The following is an 18,635-nucleotide window of genomic DNA, read 5'->3' on the forward strand; positions in this document are numbered from 1 at the left end:
TTAAGACTTGGAAACAACCTAAGTGCCCATCAGCAGATGAGTGGATAAAAAACACACACAAAAAAAAAAAACTGTGGTACATCTACAGAATGGAATACTATGCAGCAATAATGAAAAAGAACTCTTACCATTTGTAACGGCATAGATGGACCTGGAGAGTATTATGCTGTGTGAAATAAGCCAGTAAGAGAAAGATAAGTGTCACATGATGTGGTATCTAATGAACCAAATAAACTGATGATCAAAAATAGACCCAGAGCCATAGAAGCATGAACAGACTGTGGAACCTCATCGGGAAGGCAGGGGAGGATGGGTGGAAGAGATCCACAAATGAATTTGTGTGCATATATGCATAACCCATGGACACAGACAATAGTGAGGGCCTGAGGGGCAGAGGGATGGGAGTGAACTGAAAGAGGTCAATGGGGGAAAAGGAGGACCTATGTAATACTTTCAACAGTAAAGATGAAAAGAAAAATCAATTGGTTTAGAAGGTGCTGTCCTCCAACTCCACTGGGGGCAGAGAAGGTGAAATAAGCCCAAGCTACTGGGATTGGAGTTAGACCCATGGAACAGTCTGAAGGTCAAAAGGAATCTCCTTCCGGAAGCCCTTTTGAAATGAGCAAGGATGGCCACCTTGCCTGAGACTGTGGTGAGAGTTACAGGGAGAATGGTGGGGGCACCTGTTGCTCTCACCTGTTGCTTCTGGGTTTATGATTTTATATCTTCCATCTTGGCTGGTTAGAAGATTCATTTATACATTTAACCAGATTTTCCTGGGGTGTAAATTCCCCCCCAGAGGTAAATGAAACACTTTTAGGGATACAATCAGTCTGCGAGGCCACCAGGGTACCATTCCCTGCTTTGCAGCAGCAATTTACCAAATGGTACCCTGGTGACTTAGGAAGTGAGTGTGCATCTGTGAAAGGGCTTCCTTCACATGCACTGTCAGAGTCCTCCCCCCTTCCCCTCCCCTGCAGTGCATGGACAGCTAAGGGTGGAGAAGGGGGAGAGAGGCCTTCTCTGCCCTTCTGTTCCCATCACCCTCTCATGCTGGGCTGCGGTGCCAGTGGAAGACAAGCCAAGGTAAATTGGTGAAGGATAGAACTCAGCTCCTGAGCAACTGCCTTTGTCACTTGGTTAGAGCCACCTCTCTGGGGACCTTCCCAGGGATGTGTTGCCCAGGATCCCAAATGTCAAGGGCTTTTTCTGGACCACATTTCCAGGGAGATGGCTCACATTTTCGCCCTGTCTTGTCTCGCTCACTTCATCACCATAGAACTTAGTTTTCCTTTTTTTAGGATCTTCAATTCATCCATCCATTCATTTATTCATTCAACAAACAATTAACAACCACTTATTATATTCAGGATAAAGTGTTAGTTAATCACGCAGGCCCTTGGTTTAGATGCCTCTGAGTTTAAATTTTAGCTCCATTATTTACAGCCCTTCTGCCTCTATGCCTCACTGTGCCCATCTATGAAACAGAGGTTAAAAAAAGGTACCTCCCTCATGTTGTTATAGTAAGAATTAAGTGAAACAATATACGTACAAGATTTAATAAAGTGCCGAGCACAGAATAGATATTAGCTATTGTTCTTATTTACCATCTACTGCATGGACCAAGCACCACTGAAGCGCTGGAGATAAATATAAATAAGGCCTGGTTTGACGCTGAAGACATGAATGGTCTGGAGCAGTGATCCTCAGAGTGTGGTCCCAGATCACCATCAGCAGCATCACCTGGGAACTTGTTAGATAGACAAATTCTCAGACTCCACCCAGACTTACTGAGCCAGAAACGTGGGGACCCAGCGATCTGTTTTAACAAGCCCTCCAGGGGCCTCTCACCCTCGCTTGGTTTGAGAGCTTCTGCTTTGTATTAGAGCAATACTAGTATCTGATACTGGCAGAATGCTGAAAGCTTACGGAATGCTGCTACATGCTTTTAATACGTCAGCCCTGCAAAGAAGGAATGGTTATGTCCCATCTTCAACGGAGAAATGGCAGGTTCTGTAGTAGAAATGGCTGTTGCTTATAGGACTGCACTTGTGCTTGGGTATCCATCCCTAAGAGAAGGTGGCCTTCAACCATTTAGAACAAATCTCAATTAGCCTAAACCCGCGGTCGGCAAACTGCGGCTCGCGAGCCACATGCGGCTCTTCCACAATAGGTTCTATAACCTATTTTGATGGATGAGTCTATTTTGAAGAAGTGGTGTTAAGAAGAAGTTTAATTTTTAAAAATTTGGCTCTCAAAAGAAATTTCAATCGTTGTACCGTAGATATTTGGCTCTACTGACTAATAAGTTTGCTGACCACTGGGCCCTGAGCCAGTTCTGGTGCTCCCGGTCTGTTCTATGCTTGGTTTAGGATTAGGCTGGTCAACAGGCATAAATGAAAATCTGTTGAGGAGTTTCTGAGGATTGTTTTTTCTTTTAAAAAAGAAAAAAGGCAAACGGACAAGATAGTCCTCTTCTTCTAGACGCTATACCCAGAGCAGCAAGAGCAGCAGGAGCCATCTTGTCACCATGAAGGAAGCAATGAGACTCAAGCTGACATTCAGAGAATGTAGATGAGGGAAATGGAAAGGCTCTTGTTGATATCATTGAGGGACAAGATTAGCCAACCTCAAGACCATCCTATTAAAGGACCTCTTGTATTATGACAAATTTATCTTTGTGTTTAAGCCATTTTGAATAAGGTTTTCTGTTTCTTGGAAATAGAATATAACCTGATGAAGTCCCAAATAGAGAAAGACTGGGCAAGGTAACAGCTAGCAATCTGAACTCGTGTTTTAAGGTCCTAACCCCCTGCTCTTTTATAACATAACTTGATGGTGGCTGGATTCTGATGGATGGCAGTTCTCATGGCTGGATCTGATGGATGGGTGCAAACTAATGCAGTAATTCACAAGCACACCTCATATTGCACATACCTCTCTCCTCCTATCAGTTAGCTTCTTGAACTGAAACTCACATCTTTATACCCATACCTAGCAAAAATGCCTGGCCCACAATAAATGGTAACTAGTAATACTTATATAATGCCTTAACCACATAATTGCATGAATAACTGAATGAGCGACATCAATAGTCACTTATTCATTTATTCATGTGATATATAAATTTAAAGTAGTCCTGCTCTATCAAAGTCAGCTTAATGGCAGTCTCCTATGTTTTCACCCAGACAAGCCCTTACTAGAAAAAAATCAGAGTTCAGTGGGGAACCGACTAGAGAGGAAAGAAGCTAACATATAAGAGCAGAAAGGGACTTTGTGGTTACTGAGCACAATATTTTATATTTTTAATTTTTTGTGGATTTTTATGAGTTTATTTGAACCAAACTGATGAGATATTGTGGGAAGAAAGATCTTAAATGTTCTGGAGAATGGCAGTTTTGCAGTTCCTTTCATGCATTTAGAATCAAAGGAAAATATGTAAGGAAAAGGAAATCCATTTGGTAGTGGGTTAACAGGGTGGGAGAAAGCAAAGTGGGGGACAACTCTAAAACTGAAGTAAAAGCAAAATGGAGAAACACATACTTCTTTATATTGCTGGGTACAAAATAGTAAATAAGAGTAGGAAGTAGCCGAAACCAGTTTGGCTCAGTGGTAGAGCGTCAGTCTGCGGACTGAAGAGTCCCAGGTTCGATTCCGGTCAGGGGCGCGTTGGTTGCAGGCACATCCCCGGTGCGGGGTGTGCAGGAGGCAACTAGTCTATGTTTCTCCCATCGACATTTCTAGCTCTCTATCTCTCTCCCTTCCTCTCTGTAAAAAATCAGTAAAATATATATATTTTTTAAAAAGAGTAGGAAGTAGCAGTATGTTGGGAAATTAGAGAGGGAGGGATGGTGTTACTCCCCCAGTCTACTGCTCTTCTCCTGCCTCTCCTTCACCTCTTACTCTAGTTTCTTTCTGATTATGTATTTTCTTAGTCTCCCTTTCTCACATAGAATCAGCAAATGTTAAATTTGTAAAGGATCCAAAACATCATTTAGACTAACCTCCTTGTTTGATTGATGAGGAAGCTGATATCTGAGGAGGGAAAGTGATTTGTTAGGAACCCTGAACAGCTCTAGCAGGTGCATTGGGAGGTGAAGGGCGGGTCTAGTGTCAGTCCCAAATTGGGAAGGTGTGAGGGGGTAGCAGGTTTCAGCTCTGCCACCATGATTTAGAAGATCTTGGTCATATTATTTACCTTCTCTCTGGGCTTAAGTTTCCTCAACCATAACATAGGAATAATAACAGTGGCTATCTCATTTCATTGTTGTGTGAGAAATATCTGTAACATTCAAGAAGTATGTTTACAGCACTTGAGGGGTGAGTGTTCAGTGGCTGTTAATTGAATAAGAATATTTATTTATTTATTTATTTATTTATTTATTAATCCTCACATGAAGATATTTTTTCCCATTGATTTTTAGAGAGAGTGGAAGAGAAGGACAAAAAGGTGGGGAGAGAGAGAGAGGGAGAGAGAGAGATCTCTATATGAGAGAGACACATTGATTTGTTATCTCCTATATGCACCCCAACCTGCTCTAACTGCGCTGGAGATCAATCTCCAACCCAGGTATGTGTCCTTGAACTGGAAATGAACCTGAGATCCTTTGGTGCATAGGATACCATTCTAACCAATGAATCACACCAGCCAGTGCTATAATACTACTTAATATGTGAATGGGATGATGATCAAGAAGGAAGACCTGGAATTTAAGTCCAGGTATCATCATTCTTATTTATTTCAACTAACTCATCTGTTTTTTTTTCTTTTCCCTAAGCCTGAGATTAAAGCTTCCTTTTTGTTTTGTATTTTATTATTATTGCCATTAGAGATAAAATATAACATAGAAGATATGGGCCCTGGAATTAGACGGACCTAGGTTGAGAGCCTATATTCACTAAACATCAACTATGGCACTTTGGTCAAAGCCTGTACTAATCTAGGCTAAATATCTTTGTAATGCGGGGGAGGATTCCATCATCCAGTTCCTACCACTGCCATCATATCAGTAACACTCCTAGCATAGGTCAAGACATGTTGATTTTTCCCCAAGGCCACAGCCCTGTAAAGTGTCCAGGCAAAGCTTCTAAGTCTTAACTGTACCTCATCTGGGGCAGCCCAAGACTGAGTAGTGGAACTGTTTATCCAAATTAACTTTGGGCAACTCCAAATTAACTCAATTCCAACCTGATCATTTAGTTAAGCTGAGGTGATTGTTCACCTTCTAGAGTAGGGGTGTCGAACTCAATCAGAGAAGGGGCCAAAATCTAAAATCCAGCCTAAATCGCGGGCCGAATGGTTTACTGAACAGTCATAAACTGACAATGTCGTAAACTGACAGCGGAGTGCAGTGATGACAGCGCGGTGCGGGCCACATTGCAAGGCCTGGCGGGCTGGATTTGGCCCGCGGGCCTTGTGTTTGACACATGTGTTCTAGAGAATCTTGTGGTTAAAGTGCGGCTGACGATGAAAGTAAAATATGGACTACATTTGGGGCCACAGTCATTGGGATCCTGCTGTCTCCTGTGTTAGAGGCTATGCCTGTCCCCAAAAGTCCTTTTGCCAGAACTAAAACAAATAGTGCTTTAAAGTGACCTTTTCATCAGCCCAATGAGGAGAGCTTCCTGTAAAGTCTGGGGCTGCTGAACTTAGGCCATGAAGCAGCTTGAGGCAGAGGGAAAGGCCCTAAATGGGGAGTTGGAAGTCCCGGATCCTTCTTTCACTTGGCCACCAGCTCTGTGAGTGACCTTGGCGAAGTGCCCCCTAACCTTTCTAGTTTCCTCTGAGTCTCCAGTGTTATTTCTCTGTTTAACGAGCTTCCTTAGCACCAGAACATTCCACCCCTAACATCTTCCATATTGAACATCTGCTTTTATCCATCTCTTGTAGCACAGTTCCCTCCAGCCCTGTCTTTTGCAGTGCCAAGTATTCTTTAGGCAATTAAATGGAATCACAGAGGGGCCTTGAAAGTCATCTGATTCATCAGATGAGAAACTGAAGCCCAGAGATGTTCAGCAACTTCTCCAAAGTCACATAGCTTTTTGGCAGCACTTCTAGGGCTCCTGCCGTCAGCCTCCTGCAGTGAAATGGTGGTTGTGCCTGATGATGCATCCTCTTTGGTCATGTCATCTGGGAATAAACGCGAAGGGTAACAGCTGTGTAGACCCAAGGCTTTATTTTCTCTATTATAACAACCTGTCCCTGGGAAGAAAATATTTGTGGATCTAACTTTTGGATGTGAAGTAAGTGTCAAACCGAAATGTTATTGACTCTATAGTGCTTCCTACTCTGATAAATGTATCCAATATGTTCCCAGTGACTCATCTGCAGGGCGGATGTAACTTTTTCCCCTTCTTCTTCTACGCTGTCATTTTTGTTGCTCTACATAGTGCTCTTGCCCCAAATTGATAATTAGCCATAACGTTACAGAATTTCATCCAAAAGTAATAATTTCAATGGTTATTCAAATTTTCAAGCATCCTGACAGCCAGCAATCAATTGAGGGGAGGAAATAATGTGTAAACCACGGTGTAGCTTATTTTTCCAACAAATGAGCTCACCTAGACAACATATTGGGAAATTACAGGAGGGTGTATTGCTTGATCACTATATCTAGCAGATCCCTGAGAAGGATTTTCCAAAACATAGGTTGGTTTTTTGTTTGTTTGTTTGTTTTGAAATATTATCTTTCTTAAACACACACACACACACACACACACACACACACACACACACTCAGAAAGGGGTGTATGGTGTAATATGTTTTCACAGTGTCATAAAGAAGTTTAGAAAGATCCTAAACAGAAAAGTGAAATAAATTAGTGATGGAATAAGTATCATGAGAGTTCTAAGACTACAATAATCAGAGAACCTTAGGTGGCAAAGCTCTGCCGGCAAGAAGTATGGTTTACAAAGGACTAAAGCTGCTGGTTTTAATTAGTCCCAGGTATCCCTTTTCCAAAATTACATAGACCTGATTTTTTAAGGACAGTTATCAGGTGCCTTATAACTTCTGTGCATTTACAGAACCTTGAATGCCAGAAGACACCAAAAAAGTGGCAGAGTGGTATGGGAGGATCTTTCTCCATGCACAGACATAAAGTAATATGAACATAATTGAAAAGCAAAGTAAATGTGTCACCATCTATGCAAGTGTCTTATGCCTTGAGATGATAGAGTCTAACTTCTCCTAATGATAACACAGCAGGGTTCTATACTCCTAGTTTCAGATTCTCCAGAATTGTAGACATTTAGCAATTAGCACCCACACCAGTTTTTTCACTTTAACCATAGATAAGTAACAAACAGAATCACTAGTGATTCATTAGAATTCAATGCTAAGAAAATCTCTGATGACACCTTTTCATGAATCTGACCTGAGGCTGCTCACTGGAGGGAACTGAAATTGCATCTGACATAGTAATGCTCTAATTGTAAAAAATCTTAAAAGATAGGAAGTTCCCAAAATGCATAGGAAAGGGACCTCTCTAAAGCAGTGGTCACATTTTTTTTTCATTTGTTTAATCAATAGCATTTGGTTTAACACCAGTGGTTCTCAGACTTGGCTGCTCATTAGCATCACCTGGGGAGCTATTACCACTCCCAGCCTGGGCTGCACCCCAAACCAATTAAACCAGAATCTCTGGGGACCGGATCCAAGCATTAGTAATTTTTAAAACTCCCTGGGTGATGGCAATGTACAGCCAAGCTTGAAAACCTCTGGTCTACAGTTAAGCCATCTCTGATAATTGAATTATTGGCCTCAACTGTTCACTCTCTTGTAGTGATTCTATACATTCACAGCCTTGCTCTCTCTCTCTCTCTCTCTCTCTCTCTCTCTCTCTCTCTCTCTCTCTCTCTTTTTAAAATAAATTTTATTGATTTTTTTACAGAGAGGAAGAGAGAAGGATAGAGAGTTAGAAACATCGATGTGAGAGACTCATCAATCAGCTGCCTCTTGCATGCCCCTACTAGGGATGTGTCCGCAACCAAGGTACATGCCCTTGACCGGAATCGAACCTGGGTTCTTTCAGTCTGCAGGCGGATGCTCTATCCTCTGAGCCAAACCGGTTTTGGCTTGTTCTGTCTCTTAATGGGAAAATGGTGTTTCCCTACCCCTAGACTTTAGATTTCACCATGTGACTTGTTTTGGCCAATGGATATTAGCAAAGGCTTGGTTATGCTTGGTTGGGGTCTCACTCTCTTATATACCTGCCTTTGCCATGAGCCAAGCAAGCCCCATTCAAGCACTGCCCCCAAAAGAATGAGAAAGTCCTACAGCAGATTTAAACCCTACCAGGCACCTGGAGCCACGCCCAGCTGAAGCATAGCTTCCCCAGAACATACGGATGAGAATGAGCTTGTTGCTGAGTTCGGGGAGGGTTTGTTATTTCGTGTTGTTGTATAATAGGTAACTGACATACCTACAATGGGGGGAAAATCATTTAGTAAGACACCCAACCACATTTTGGGGCCAATTATATTTCTCCTGTCATGAGAGGAGGGACAACTCAGACCTGTTTCTAAAGGAAAGTTTGACCCATAATGTCTAGTATGCTGTCTCTTTTTGGAACAGTGCTCCTGTCTTTGTCACCCTTCTGATCTGTTAAGAAGAAAATACTTCCTGCTGATTTCTTACTCAGTTTCACACAGGGCCTCTATCTAAACATCCCTCTTCGCCAGGGCAGAGCTGGCAATCTGAATCATCAGTGCCCCAGGCTGGTTTGACAGCTTTTTCCCTCCTCTTTTTCTTTTAATTTTTAAATGTAAGCTCTATCCAAGTTTTTGTGCAAGACAGAGGGAAAAAATTCTCTCTACGTAATTATCACCAAAATAATGAGACTGGCATAGGCTTAGTTATGGTTCCTCACTCGGTGCTGGAAAATCTGGTTGTGTCCGAGTCACAAGGTGGCAGGGATCTCATCTCTCTTGAGAAAAGCTCTCTCTTTTAGGATTTAGAGTTATTCATATACGGTGTGGGGGTATGTGTCTCTACACATCAGGTGGTCTTGAATTTAAGACAGTAGTTCTCGAACTTGAGCATGCATCAGAATGACAATGATGGCTTGTTCCCACCCAGATTGCTGGACCCCGCCCCCAGAGTTTCTGATTCAGTAACTCTGGTGTGAAACCAGAGACTTTGTACTTCTAACAAGTTCTCAGGTGATGCTGAGGCTGCTGTTCTGGGGACCACACTTTGAGAACCAGGGATCCAGGGTAGAAATATAGATGTATGAGATCTATTCTAGCTGGGACACTGCCTGGCACTGTGAAGACTCTGATGTACTTCCTTAATGGAAAACTGTCTGTGTGCAACACTAAGATTAGGTCCACCTGGAGAAAAGAGCGGAGTCAGTGACTGCAACGCTCTGCAAAACGTTCATCTATGTCCATAACCACATACCAAATGAGAACGTATCTTTAGCCCTGACTCCAGGAAAAACAACTCACAAAACGTCCCCTCTTCAAGGAAACCGTCCTTGCTTTCTCCATCAGGAAATACTGACTCCTTCTGAAGACCTGGTACTTTACCTGAACCTGTCCTGGGTCAACCAGTACTTCATATCTTACATATTGAAGTGCTGATGGACTTGTCTTAGCTCCTCACAGAGCTCTGCCCAATTCATCTTAGAATCCCTTACATCATCTTTCCATAGCAGGTGCAAAGCAAATATTTATAGAATCTAAAATTTATGAATGAATATCCATGTGAGGGTGGCTCAGAAGATCAAAAGATCAAAATTGGAAATGAACAGCCTGCAGTCCACTACAATGACCAGTAGCCACACGTGGCTATTTACTTTAAGGCAGTTTGGTCTGAGCCTCTTCACTGAATGCCACTTAGTTTGGGTGTGTACATCTGACCTTCCCTCAGAGACTCAGCAGTTTCGTCTCTATTTCGTCTCTATTAATACCCAGCTCAACGTCCAGCAGATAACAGGAGTACAATGAAGACTTTGTAAAATGACAAGAGATTTCACTCTTGACCAGATGGTGACCCCAGCCCAACCCTAGCACTTACACTAATTAAATCATGATAATACCTACTATCATACATGCCAGACGTGTTTCGTACCAGCACTGTGTAATATATAGATGTAATGTAAAGCAAATAGCAATGTAATGTTTTCTAGTAGCCAGGTTTTAAAAGGTTAAAAGAGATGAAATTAATTTTAATCATATGTTTTATTTTAACCCAATATATCCAAACCATTGTCTTTTCAATAAGCAGCCAACATAAATTTATTAATGAGACACTTTACATTTTGTGTACTGTCGTTGAAATTGAATGTAGATTTTAGTATCTATCACATATTTCAATTTGGATTATCCATATTTCAAGTAGTCCATAGCCACATGTAGTTAGTGGCTACTGTATTGGACAGTGCAGATTTATACAGCATTTTTTAAACCCTGTAAGAGGCATAACAATAATAGCACTATTTTGAGTGGCAAGCATTTTAGAAGGATCATCTCATCTAATCCTGATAACAACCTTCATCTATGAATGAGGAAAGATAGACACAGAAATGGTTAGTGACTTAACTCTTGATCACACTGCTAGTATATGGCTAAGTAGGGTCTTAAATTCAGGTAATTTAAAGCTACCACCTAGAGCCATGGATTAACTGGGTGGTCTTGAGCAAGTCACTTCTCTGCATTTTAGTTTCCTCATCCACAAAGTGGGAAGAGGGGTGGAGTGGCTTATCCAGAGTGGGTGCTACACTCTTCGATCTTCCTCTTTATTCCCTACTAGTTCCTGGCAAACCTGCTTTCCTGTTCCCATCCATGGGGACCTCCGATTTACACCATTCCTTCTTTTCTTTGCGCAGAGGGCTCCGCTAGGCTGGCCTCTCCTGGTTGGGGCTGCCCTGACCACATACACACTGTGCAGCGGGAAGGAGCCCCGCCCATGTGCAGGAGTGGTACTGCGTTTTCATCTGAGTTTTTATATTTCCAGCGTAAAGTCCGGCTTCCACTTCTTGATGCTTTTTGGAAAGAAAGGAAACTTGTTGACTGGGTACGATCATTTACTTTTCTGTCTTCTTTGTTCTTAGGCACGTTGTGGAAAGCTCCCCTCTCCCAAGAAAATTCTACTATATATTTCCATAATTTTTCTTCTCTCCCTCTCCAAGAAATGCAAAGAAAATAGCTGTCAATTTTTTTGCATATATAAATTTTAACAGCCCGAGCATGTCAACTAATCTTTTATCCAGGAAGGAAAGGTTTATTTCAAGTGATTGAAAGCTGAAATGCTTAGGTGTTCATTCTTTGTTGTATGATGGAATCACAGTGTGAATATGCTACCTTATGATTAGTTCATCAATTCCATTCCCCAAACACACTAACTCTAATGAGTGCCTACTGTGTGCAAAGCCAGAGCCCCTGTTCTCAAGGCATGCATCTTCCATCATGGAGGGTAAAGCAGATGTTCAATCAACCATAGCACAAAGTGGAGTATACCAAATGCCTTAAGAGGGGGTGCCGAGTATGAAGACAGTTCAATTATTTGGTCTGGGGTAAATCAGGGAAGGTTCCCACAGAGAAGTTGCCTTCTGGAATGGCACTTGAAGGAAAAGCAGAGAAGTCAGGAAGGGCGTTTCGGAGGGAAGAGGCATGGGCACCTGTCCCCGTATCCTGTATCCTGGACTACAAGGAGGAGGAACAGGGATCGGCATGAGGCCCAGTTTGATTGCAGGGATTGTGTAAGGATGGAATGCAGTTTGGCAAACTCCTGGCATGAGCGTCACACTCCCCATCCTCCACCCATGGAAGACAGCATTCGTCAATCACACCCCACACCTTCCTGACCAACCTCAGGAGTCCCTTCAGGAGATGAGGCTGATTTGCCATCCCTGGAGCAGGAGTGCGGCAGTAAGTAAGGTAGAGCCTTGAATACCGCGTTGACTAGTTAGTAGTTAATTGGATAGGCAATGGGGAGCCGTTAAAGTCTTGTAAGCAGGGGAGTGACATGGTGGGAAATGAGAGCTGTAGTTCAGGGTAATTAACTTGGCAGAGCTGTCTAGGATGGATTAGAATGGTGAAAAGACGGAAGGCCAGTTATTTGGAAGGTTATTGGCGTGGTCTAGGCAACCAATAATGTCAGGAACTGGCCTGGTGGCCACAGAAAGGAGAGGCCGATATTATAAAGATAGATGTTCAAGCACTTGACAAATATGTAAGGACGTGGGGAGCTAGGGGCAGGAGTGAAAGAGAAGGGTTAAAACTGACTCTGAGGTTCCTGCTAATTACTTTGGGGTAAGAAAAAAGTAGTGTTACTATTAAGAGAGGAGACTGACACCTGTAAGGAGATAGGGAGAGTCCTGGTGAATTTGGGGAGGGAGAGAGGAGTTGTAAAAATTGAATTCAGGCTTATTTGTTCTACAAAGCATAGCGGGTTTTTTTTTTTGTTTGTTTGTTTGTTTTGTTTTGTTTTAAGCCATTGTCTGTCAGAGAACTCAGTAGTACCAAGTAAAAGAACCGTTTTTAGGTAAACACTGTTGGTCTTTGTCAGTGTGCAGAGTCTAAGGAAGGCTCCTGTCTTTCCAAATATTTGGAACATTGAAAGCCTTAATTAGTAATCGGAGTAGGGGCGGGAGGGAAAGAAAGAAATACCTAATCACTGTGCTTTTCAGGTTTCAAATGCTTCCCCAATTCAGGTAATTTACACTTTAGTAACAATGATTGACAGTCTGGGAATGTATCTAACTCACTTTTATTTTTCCCTTGGGGAAAGCACTTGAGTTCCCAATTGTTTTAAATTGCAGAAGCAGTAATTGTTTGAGAGAGTTAGGAGAAATGGCTTTTTGGAGCTGAAATTTACTGCTGAAGAGACTATGGATTTTACCTTAACAGACTAGGGTCACTGGGGCCATTTTCAGGAAGGTCTTCCCAGGGTGAGCAAATACCAGGTTAGGAACCAATTGAAGGCCCAGGGGAATAGACTTAACCAAAACAATGTTAACCAGTTGATACTGGTACCTAAAAAGGATATATATATATAATTTTAAGCCACTTGCATTCCAAATTATTGGTGACATTTAACATGAGAATTATCTTTTAAATATTCTAAAATAAATATGGGGCAATGGATGTATTTTGAGACACCCACGGGTCCCACAGGAACTTACTAAACTGTGCACTTTGATATATGTGTTTACTTAGAAAAGTCAAGTGTGACAGGGTAGGTCAATTGTATGAGGAACATGAACAGACTAACCAATTGCGAATGGTGTGAAGGCTGCTCTGGAAGTCTGTGCTCTAATGCATAGGCAAATGCACACATCTGACTTGGGATGGAGGAGACAACCATGGCATTGTTCCTAGGTGCTGACAGGCTAACGCCAGGGATCCTTGCAGAGACTGGATGGAAGTATCAGGACTGCTCACATCTCATTTACATCACTCCCAAGAGTGGACCACAGGTTTTCCTGATTAACGCACAGACCACGGCAAACTGCACTTTGTATTTGAAACCAGACCAACATCGGTAACTGTAACACAAACCACATGTGAAGTTGGCAGGTGGAAGTTCTTCTTAAGCTATTATCTAACCAGGTTTCCCCTCCTTATTTTTAAAGTGCATTTTTTTTTCTCCAAACCAGGAAGTCAGCAAATGCAAAATGTGCCACAATTATCTCCCCCTAAATATACATATGTATGCCACCTTTGGTATATAATAATATTTTTAAAAATATATTTTATTGATTTTTCACAGAGAGGAAGGGAGAGGGATAGAGAGCTAGAAACATCAATGAGAGAGAAACATCGACAGGCTGCCTCCTGCATACCCCCTTTGGGGATGTGCCCGCAGCCAAGGTACATACATGCCCTTAACCAGAATCGAACCTGGAACCTTTCAGTCTGCTGACTGACGCTCCATCCACTGAGCCAAACGGTTTCGGCTATAATATTTTTTATTGTCTAAATTTGCAAGCGAGCAAGTGAGCCTTCTGAAAGGAAGGTGGGGAGTATGTGTTTAAAATGTGCTGATTTCATCTGTGTCTTTGCAGGCCAAAGTAAATGGTGGATTGAGTATGGATTCAGAGAAATCAGGTTACTACCTTCTGAATGTTTTTCACTCATCCAATTAGTATTGTTCCTTCATATTGGAGTTGGGGGCAAGTCAAACTAGCACTGATGCAATTCTCCATTTTCCTTGAGTTTTATTAAACATACTGTGTTTCAATAAAAGGTGGGTATAGTGATGCCTACCTACAATGATGTGACTTATTAGGTGCCGTTAAATATATGAATTTTATTATCCAGATGTTATTAATGCTTCTCCAGTATACATCTTATAGATGAAACTGTACCATTCATAGCAAGAGCAACAGCAGACAATTAGCAGCCTCACGTGAACAAGATGCATCCCGCTTAGACAGCCATGGACCAAACAAGCCAAAGTGTTCTTCAGTAGAAATTGCCCTGCCAAGTGTTTCTGGATCCTCCGCGGAGGAAACAGCAAAAGAGCCCAAAGAGATCTTTTTCCAATCACACCAGAAGCTGGCCATCCATGAGATTCTAAACTCACAAAATCTGCGCTAGACACACACATGTATCAAACCAAGACTGGAAACCCACTGGACTTCCCATAAGAAGTCAGAAGTGCCCGGTCCCCTCCCATCCTTTGCATTCCTTGGGGTGTCAAGTTCAGGTCTCACTCCTTGTAAGTTTCTGCTCAGTCCTGGGCTGGGGCTGGGCTGCAGGAAGCTACTGGCGGTTCCCCAACATGGGTCATCAGATGTGTCTCTTCCCGGGCTGATGCGGGTGGGGATGAGCTTAGTTCCCAAGAGAGAGCCTCCGAAGTAGTAGGCACGGAATCATCTCGCTGGTCTAAATTTCTGTTCCTGGACTGGGGAGCGTGGAGGACTGGGGCATCAGAGGCTCTCCTCTCCTCCTCCCCTCTTTCCCCCACCTCCCAAAATCGGCAGCCAGTCCGCGGCTCCCGGTCTGGGGTCTGGAGGGTGGGGAATGTGGGTGTGGGGGCCGGGGCTGGAGAGGCTCTCGCTAGCGCTGCCTGTGGCCAGACCCGCCTCCCGTCCCCTCGCGGGCGCACACACGCGTCCACCCAGACACACTCGGCGCGCTCCCTCGCCCGCCCGCCGCCGCGAGCTCTCTCTCTCCAGCTCTCCCCGGTCTCCTGCTCCTTTTTTTTTTTTTTTTTTTTTTTGGTACCATAGAGTTGCTCTGAAAACAGAAGATAGAGGGAGTCTCGGAGCTCGCCATCTCCAGCGATCTCTACATTGGGAAAAAACATGGAGTCAGCTCCGGCAGCCCCCGACCCCGCCGCCAGTGAGCCGGGCAGCAGCGGCGCGGACGCGGCCGCCGGCTCCGGGGAGACCCCGCTGCACCAGGATTCCGCCCGCAAGAGCGAGCCGCCCGCCCCGGCGCGCAGGCAGAGCTATTCCAGCGGCGGCGGCAGAGGTAGGAGCTGCGAGGGGGTGAGGAGGGGGCGGCGGGAGCCGGGGCGCGGGGCGGGGGGCGGCCGGGAGCGGGCGCCCGGGGCGCGGGGTCCGGAGCTGCCGCGCGCGAGCCCGCGGCGGCGGCGCCCCGAGCCCGGAGCACCCCTCTCCCCTCCCCCCCGGGCCCCCCAGAAATGTTGCAAACTTTTGCAGCCCGTCTTCGGTGTGCGGGGAGCAGAGGGGGGCGGGGAAGGCGGCAGGAGGCTTGACAGCCGGCGGGCTCACCCCCCTGGCTTTGATTTTTTTCCCCCCTGCAAAACAGAGGAGGGAGAGCCGCGCTGCCGAAATGAAATACGCTCCCCCAAAACACGGAGAACCGGGAGAGTGGGGGCCCCGGGAAAGAAACTTTTAAAGCGGCAGTGTCCTTTTAAAAGAAGGAAAAAAAGAAAAAAAATCTGTTTATGGCTACCTTCCTCCTCCCCTTTTACCTTTTCTCCTCTTTGACAGTTTGGGCCCAGGCTGCCCGAGGCGGGCTGGGTTTTTTAATTTTTTTAATTTTAGTTTTTATTTTTTTAATCCCTCCATAGAGCTGAGGGCGGGCGGGTGGAGTGAGCGACCAGGGAGACCCCAGGGGTGGAGCGGGGGCGCCCAGGATCTGGGGGCGACGTGAGCACCTTCTCCGGTGGGCTAAGGGGTTTGGCGGAAGGGTTGGAGGGAGCGGGCTGCGGGCGCGAGAGGTGCCCGCCAAGTTGTCCGGCGGGCGCGGCGGAGGGAGATGCGCAAGTTTGCCGACGGGGGTTCGAAGCCCGGCGCCGGGGCTGCGGGGGGCGTGTGCGCCCGCGCGCGGAGGGAGGGCGGGCGGCGGGCCTGCGGGGAGCAGCTCCACGCGCCTTCCGAGTGAGCGTCCTCAAACGCAAACAAGCAGTCAAAGAAAGCTCGAAAGGCACCCAAACTTCTTTCTGCCCTGGGAGTCCTTCCCCCCTCGGTGAGGTTGCAAGCGTTTCTGCAAGAAGCTGGGCATGGTCCCTGCAAGTTGAATGCTGGTTGGATGGTGCGAGCCATGTCCCCCCCTCCCCACCCCTCCCAGGGCGATTTTTTTTCACTTCATTTGGAGGGTGTGAGTGTGGGTGGTGTGGGGGGCTCCATGGGCCCCTCCTTGCTTTTCCCTACTTACTGTGGAGTGCTTGGGAAAGCTCCCTCTCTCCCTCTTAAAGGTGTCGGGACATGATGCGGGTCTTTTTCTTGGGGTGGGAAGAATTATTTATTTGAATGCGCCTGGAGTTTGCAAAGAACCGGAGGAAGCGATTGCTTTAATGACTGTTGTAAATAATGTATAAATCACGCCTGTCACTCCGGAGGAAGCGGAGAGCAGCCCAGGGCCGGGCGGAGAGGCTCCCCGGTCCCGGCCTGAGCGCGGCCCTGCGCGCCCCCTCCTCCGGCCACTGGGCTCCCCGCGGCCTTTGGGGAGGGCTGGGGAGAGGCGAGGGCGGACCTGGGAGCCGCTCCCTTACTCCCGGTGTTATAGTTGGAGGTAGGAACATGGCTGATCATGTGCTGGCTGTTTTACTGTATTCCCCCCCCCCCCGCACCCCCCACCTTGGCCACACCTCCTGTCCGGGCGCTTTTCCATTCACGGAATTCGAGTACAGTAAAAGCCATCAGGATGACACACGCGAAAAACATTTAATTAAAGGCGATTTCCGAAGAGCGAACGCACGGAACCGCGGTTGGAGCGGGAGGGTGGGCGCAAACCGGGGTTCGAGCAGCGGGAGGGGTGGGCTCAGCCAAGGCCGCGAGTGGAGGGAGAGGGATCAAGGCCGGGGGCCAGGACCTAAGGCCAGCTCCGTGAGTTTGTGTGTGGCAAGCTTTTGGCTGCAAAGAGTATATTTAGACCCTGAGACGGTGGATTTGGAATGCGAGCGGGTTATGTAACAGGGTTAATCAGAAACACTGGAGAAAATCCCCTTCATGTGTTTCCGAGGCTTTCTTTCTTTTCTTTTTCTTTCTTTCTTTCTTTTTTTTTTTTCTTGGAAGGGGAGATATATTATTTAGGGAGCCACACTAATTTCTGGTTTGAGCTGCCACTCCCCTCTGTCTTAAGCCCCCTTCCCCCCTTCCCCCCCCCCCCAAGTTTGTTATTAGCATCTTCAGGTGTCATTCTTGCCAGAAGGTGTTCTTGCAAAGAGATCAGGGTGGCAGGCTGCAGAACCAACTAGCAAATCCGCAGCTTGCTGTTCTTGCAAATTATATAACACCGGGGCATTCAGTACCACCAGCCCCCTTGGCTCAGCAAAAAGGGGAGAGGGACAAGGAAGAGGTGCAGCTGACCTGCTGACCTGCTGACCTGCTGACCCTTGTCCCTACTCTGCTGTGAAGCAACCCCTTGTCCATTCCTCAGGGAGAGATTTCACGAGGGGAGGGAGAGGGGTAAGGCCCAAACACTCAACTCACATCCTGCACGCAGGCACTAGGTTATATAACAGTCTGAATGGAAAAAGGAAGGTCAGAGATGGAGGCATCCTTTAGCTAACACAGCAGTAGTAATAGCTTCCAGAAATGATGTGCATTTGCAGACTCTAACCTCAGAGGTAGCGCCTGCTCCTCAGGGGTACCGATCTATGTGTGTTGAGCCAGGGCGAAAAAGAGTGCATGTGTAAGTGTGCCTGGTAGTTGAGAGTGATTTAGAAACGGGAAATGTTTGGGTTTTCAGATGATGTAATGGAGTTGGCAGAATATGCAACTCGGCTCCCAGAGTGTAAGCAGCAAGAAAATTGGAGCTGGCATCCAGTATTAATGTCGCATAAATTACAATATCGGAAAGAAATTAACCTACACACTAGGTGATTATGCCTTTCTAATACTTAAAACATAAAGGCACACAGCTCAGAGGAAAAGCAAACATCACCACCTTGTAATTAGCGTTTTCAGCCTCAGGGATGGTTGAGTGGAGTTCTTGGCATTGGGTGAAGGAGGAAGCTTTCCTGAGAGGTTGCAGGGTTAGCATCCAGCCAGCAGTGTTTGAAGGCCACCGAGATTGTGGTCTGGATCCTCATGACATTGAGGTGACCTCATGAGGCATTGCCTAGGTAGCTGCTACATTCTGAACTCCTGGGAATCCACGTGTGAACTGGCTGTGTATAGTATGTGCCTGAGCTTCCAGAATCCTATCTGAGACTTCATAATCTGAAGTCGGACCTCTCTCTTCCCTTAAAACCTGGGCAGGGAATGTG

General features: G+C 45.5%; 1 protein-coding gene across 2 annotated transcripts in view; it reads left to right on the plus strand.

Moving 5' to 3' along the window:
* Positions 1-15,079: 15,079 nt before the first annotated feature.
* RORA (RAR related orphan receptor A) overlaps positions 15,080-18,635 on the plus strand; it is a 709,591-nt gene continuing 706,035 nt past the window's right edge. Inside the window, exon 1 of one of the 2 annotated variants that reach the window (XM_084868073.1) lies at positions 15,080-15,427. In XM_084868073.1, the coding sequence (XP_084724199.1) occupies positions 15,259-15,427 (169 nt within the window). In that variant the 5' untranslated portion in view covers positions 15,080-15,258. The remainder of the gene's footprint in view (positions 15,428-18,635) is intronic. The other variant, XM_084868074.1, reaches the window with a different exon arrangement.

This window comes from Pipistrellus hanaki (assembly GCF_964339955.1).
Source record: "Pipistrellus hanaki genome assembly, chromosome: 1".
NCBI lineage: Eukaryota > Metazoa > Chordata > Mammalia > Chiroptera > Vespertilionidae > Pipistrellus > Pipistrellus hanaki.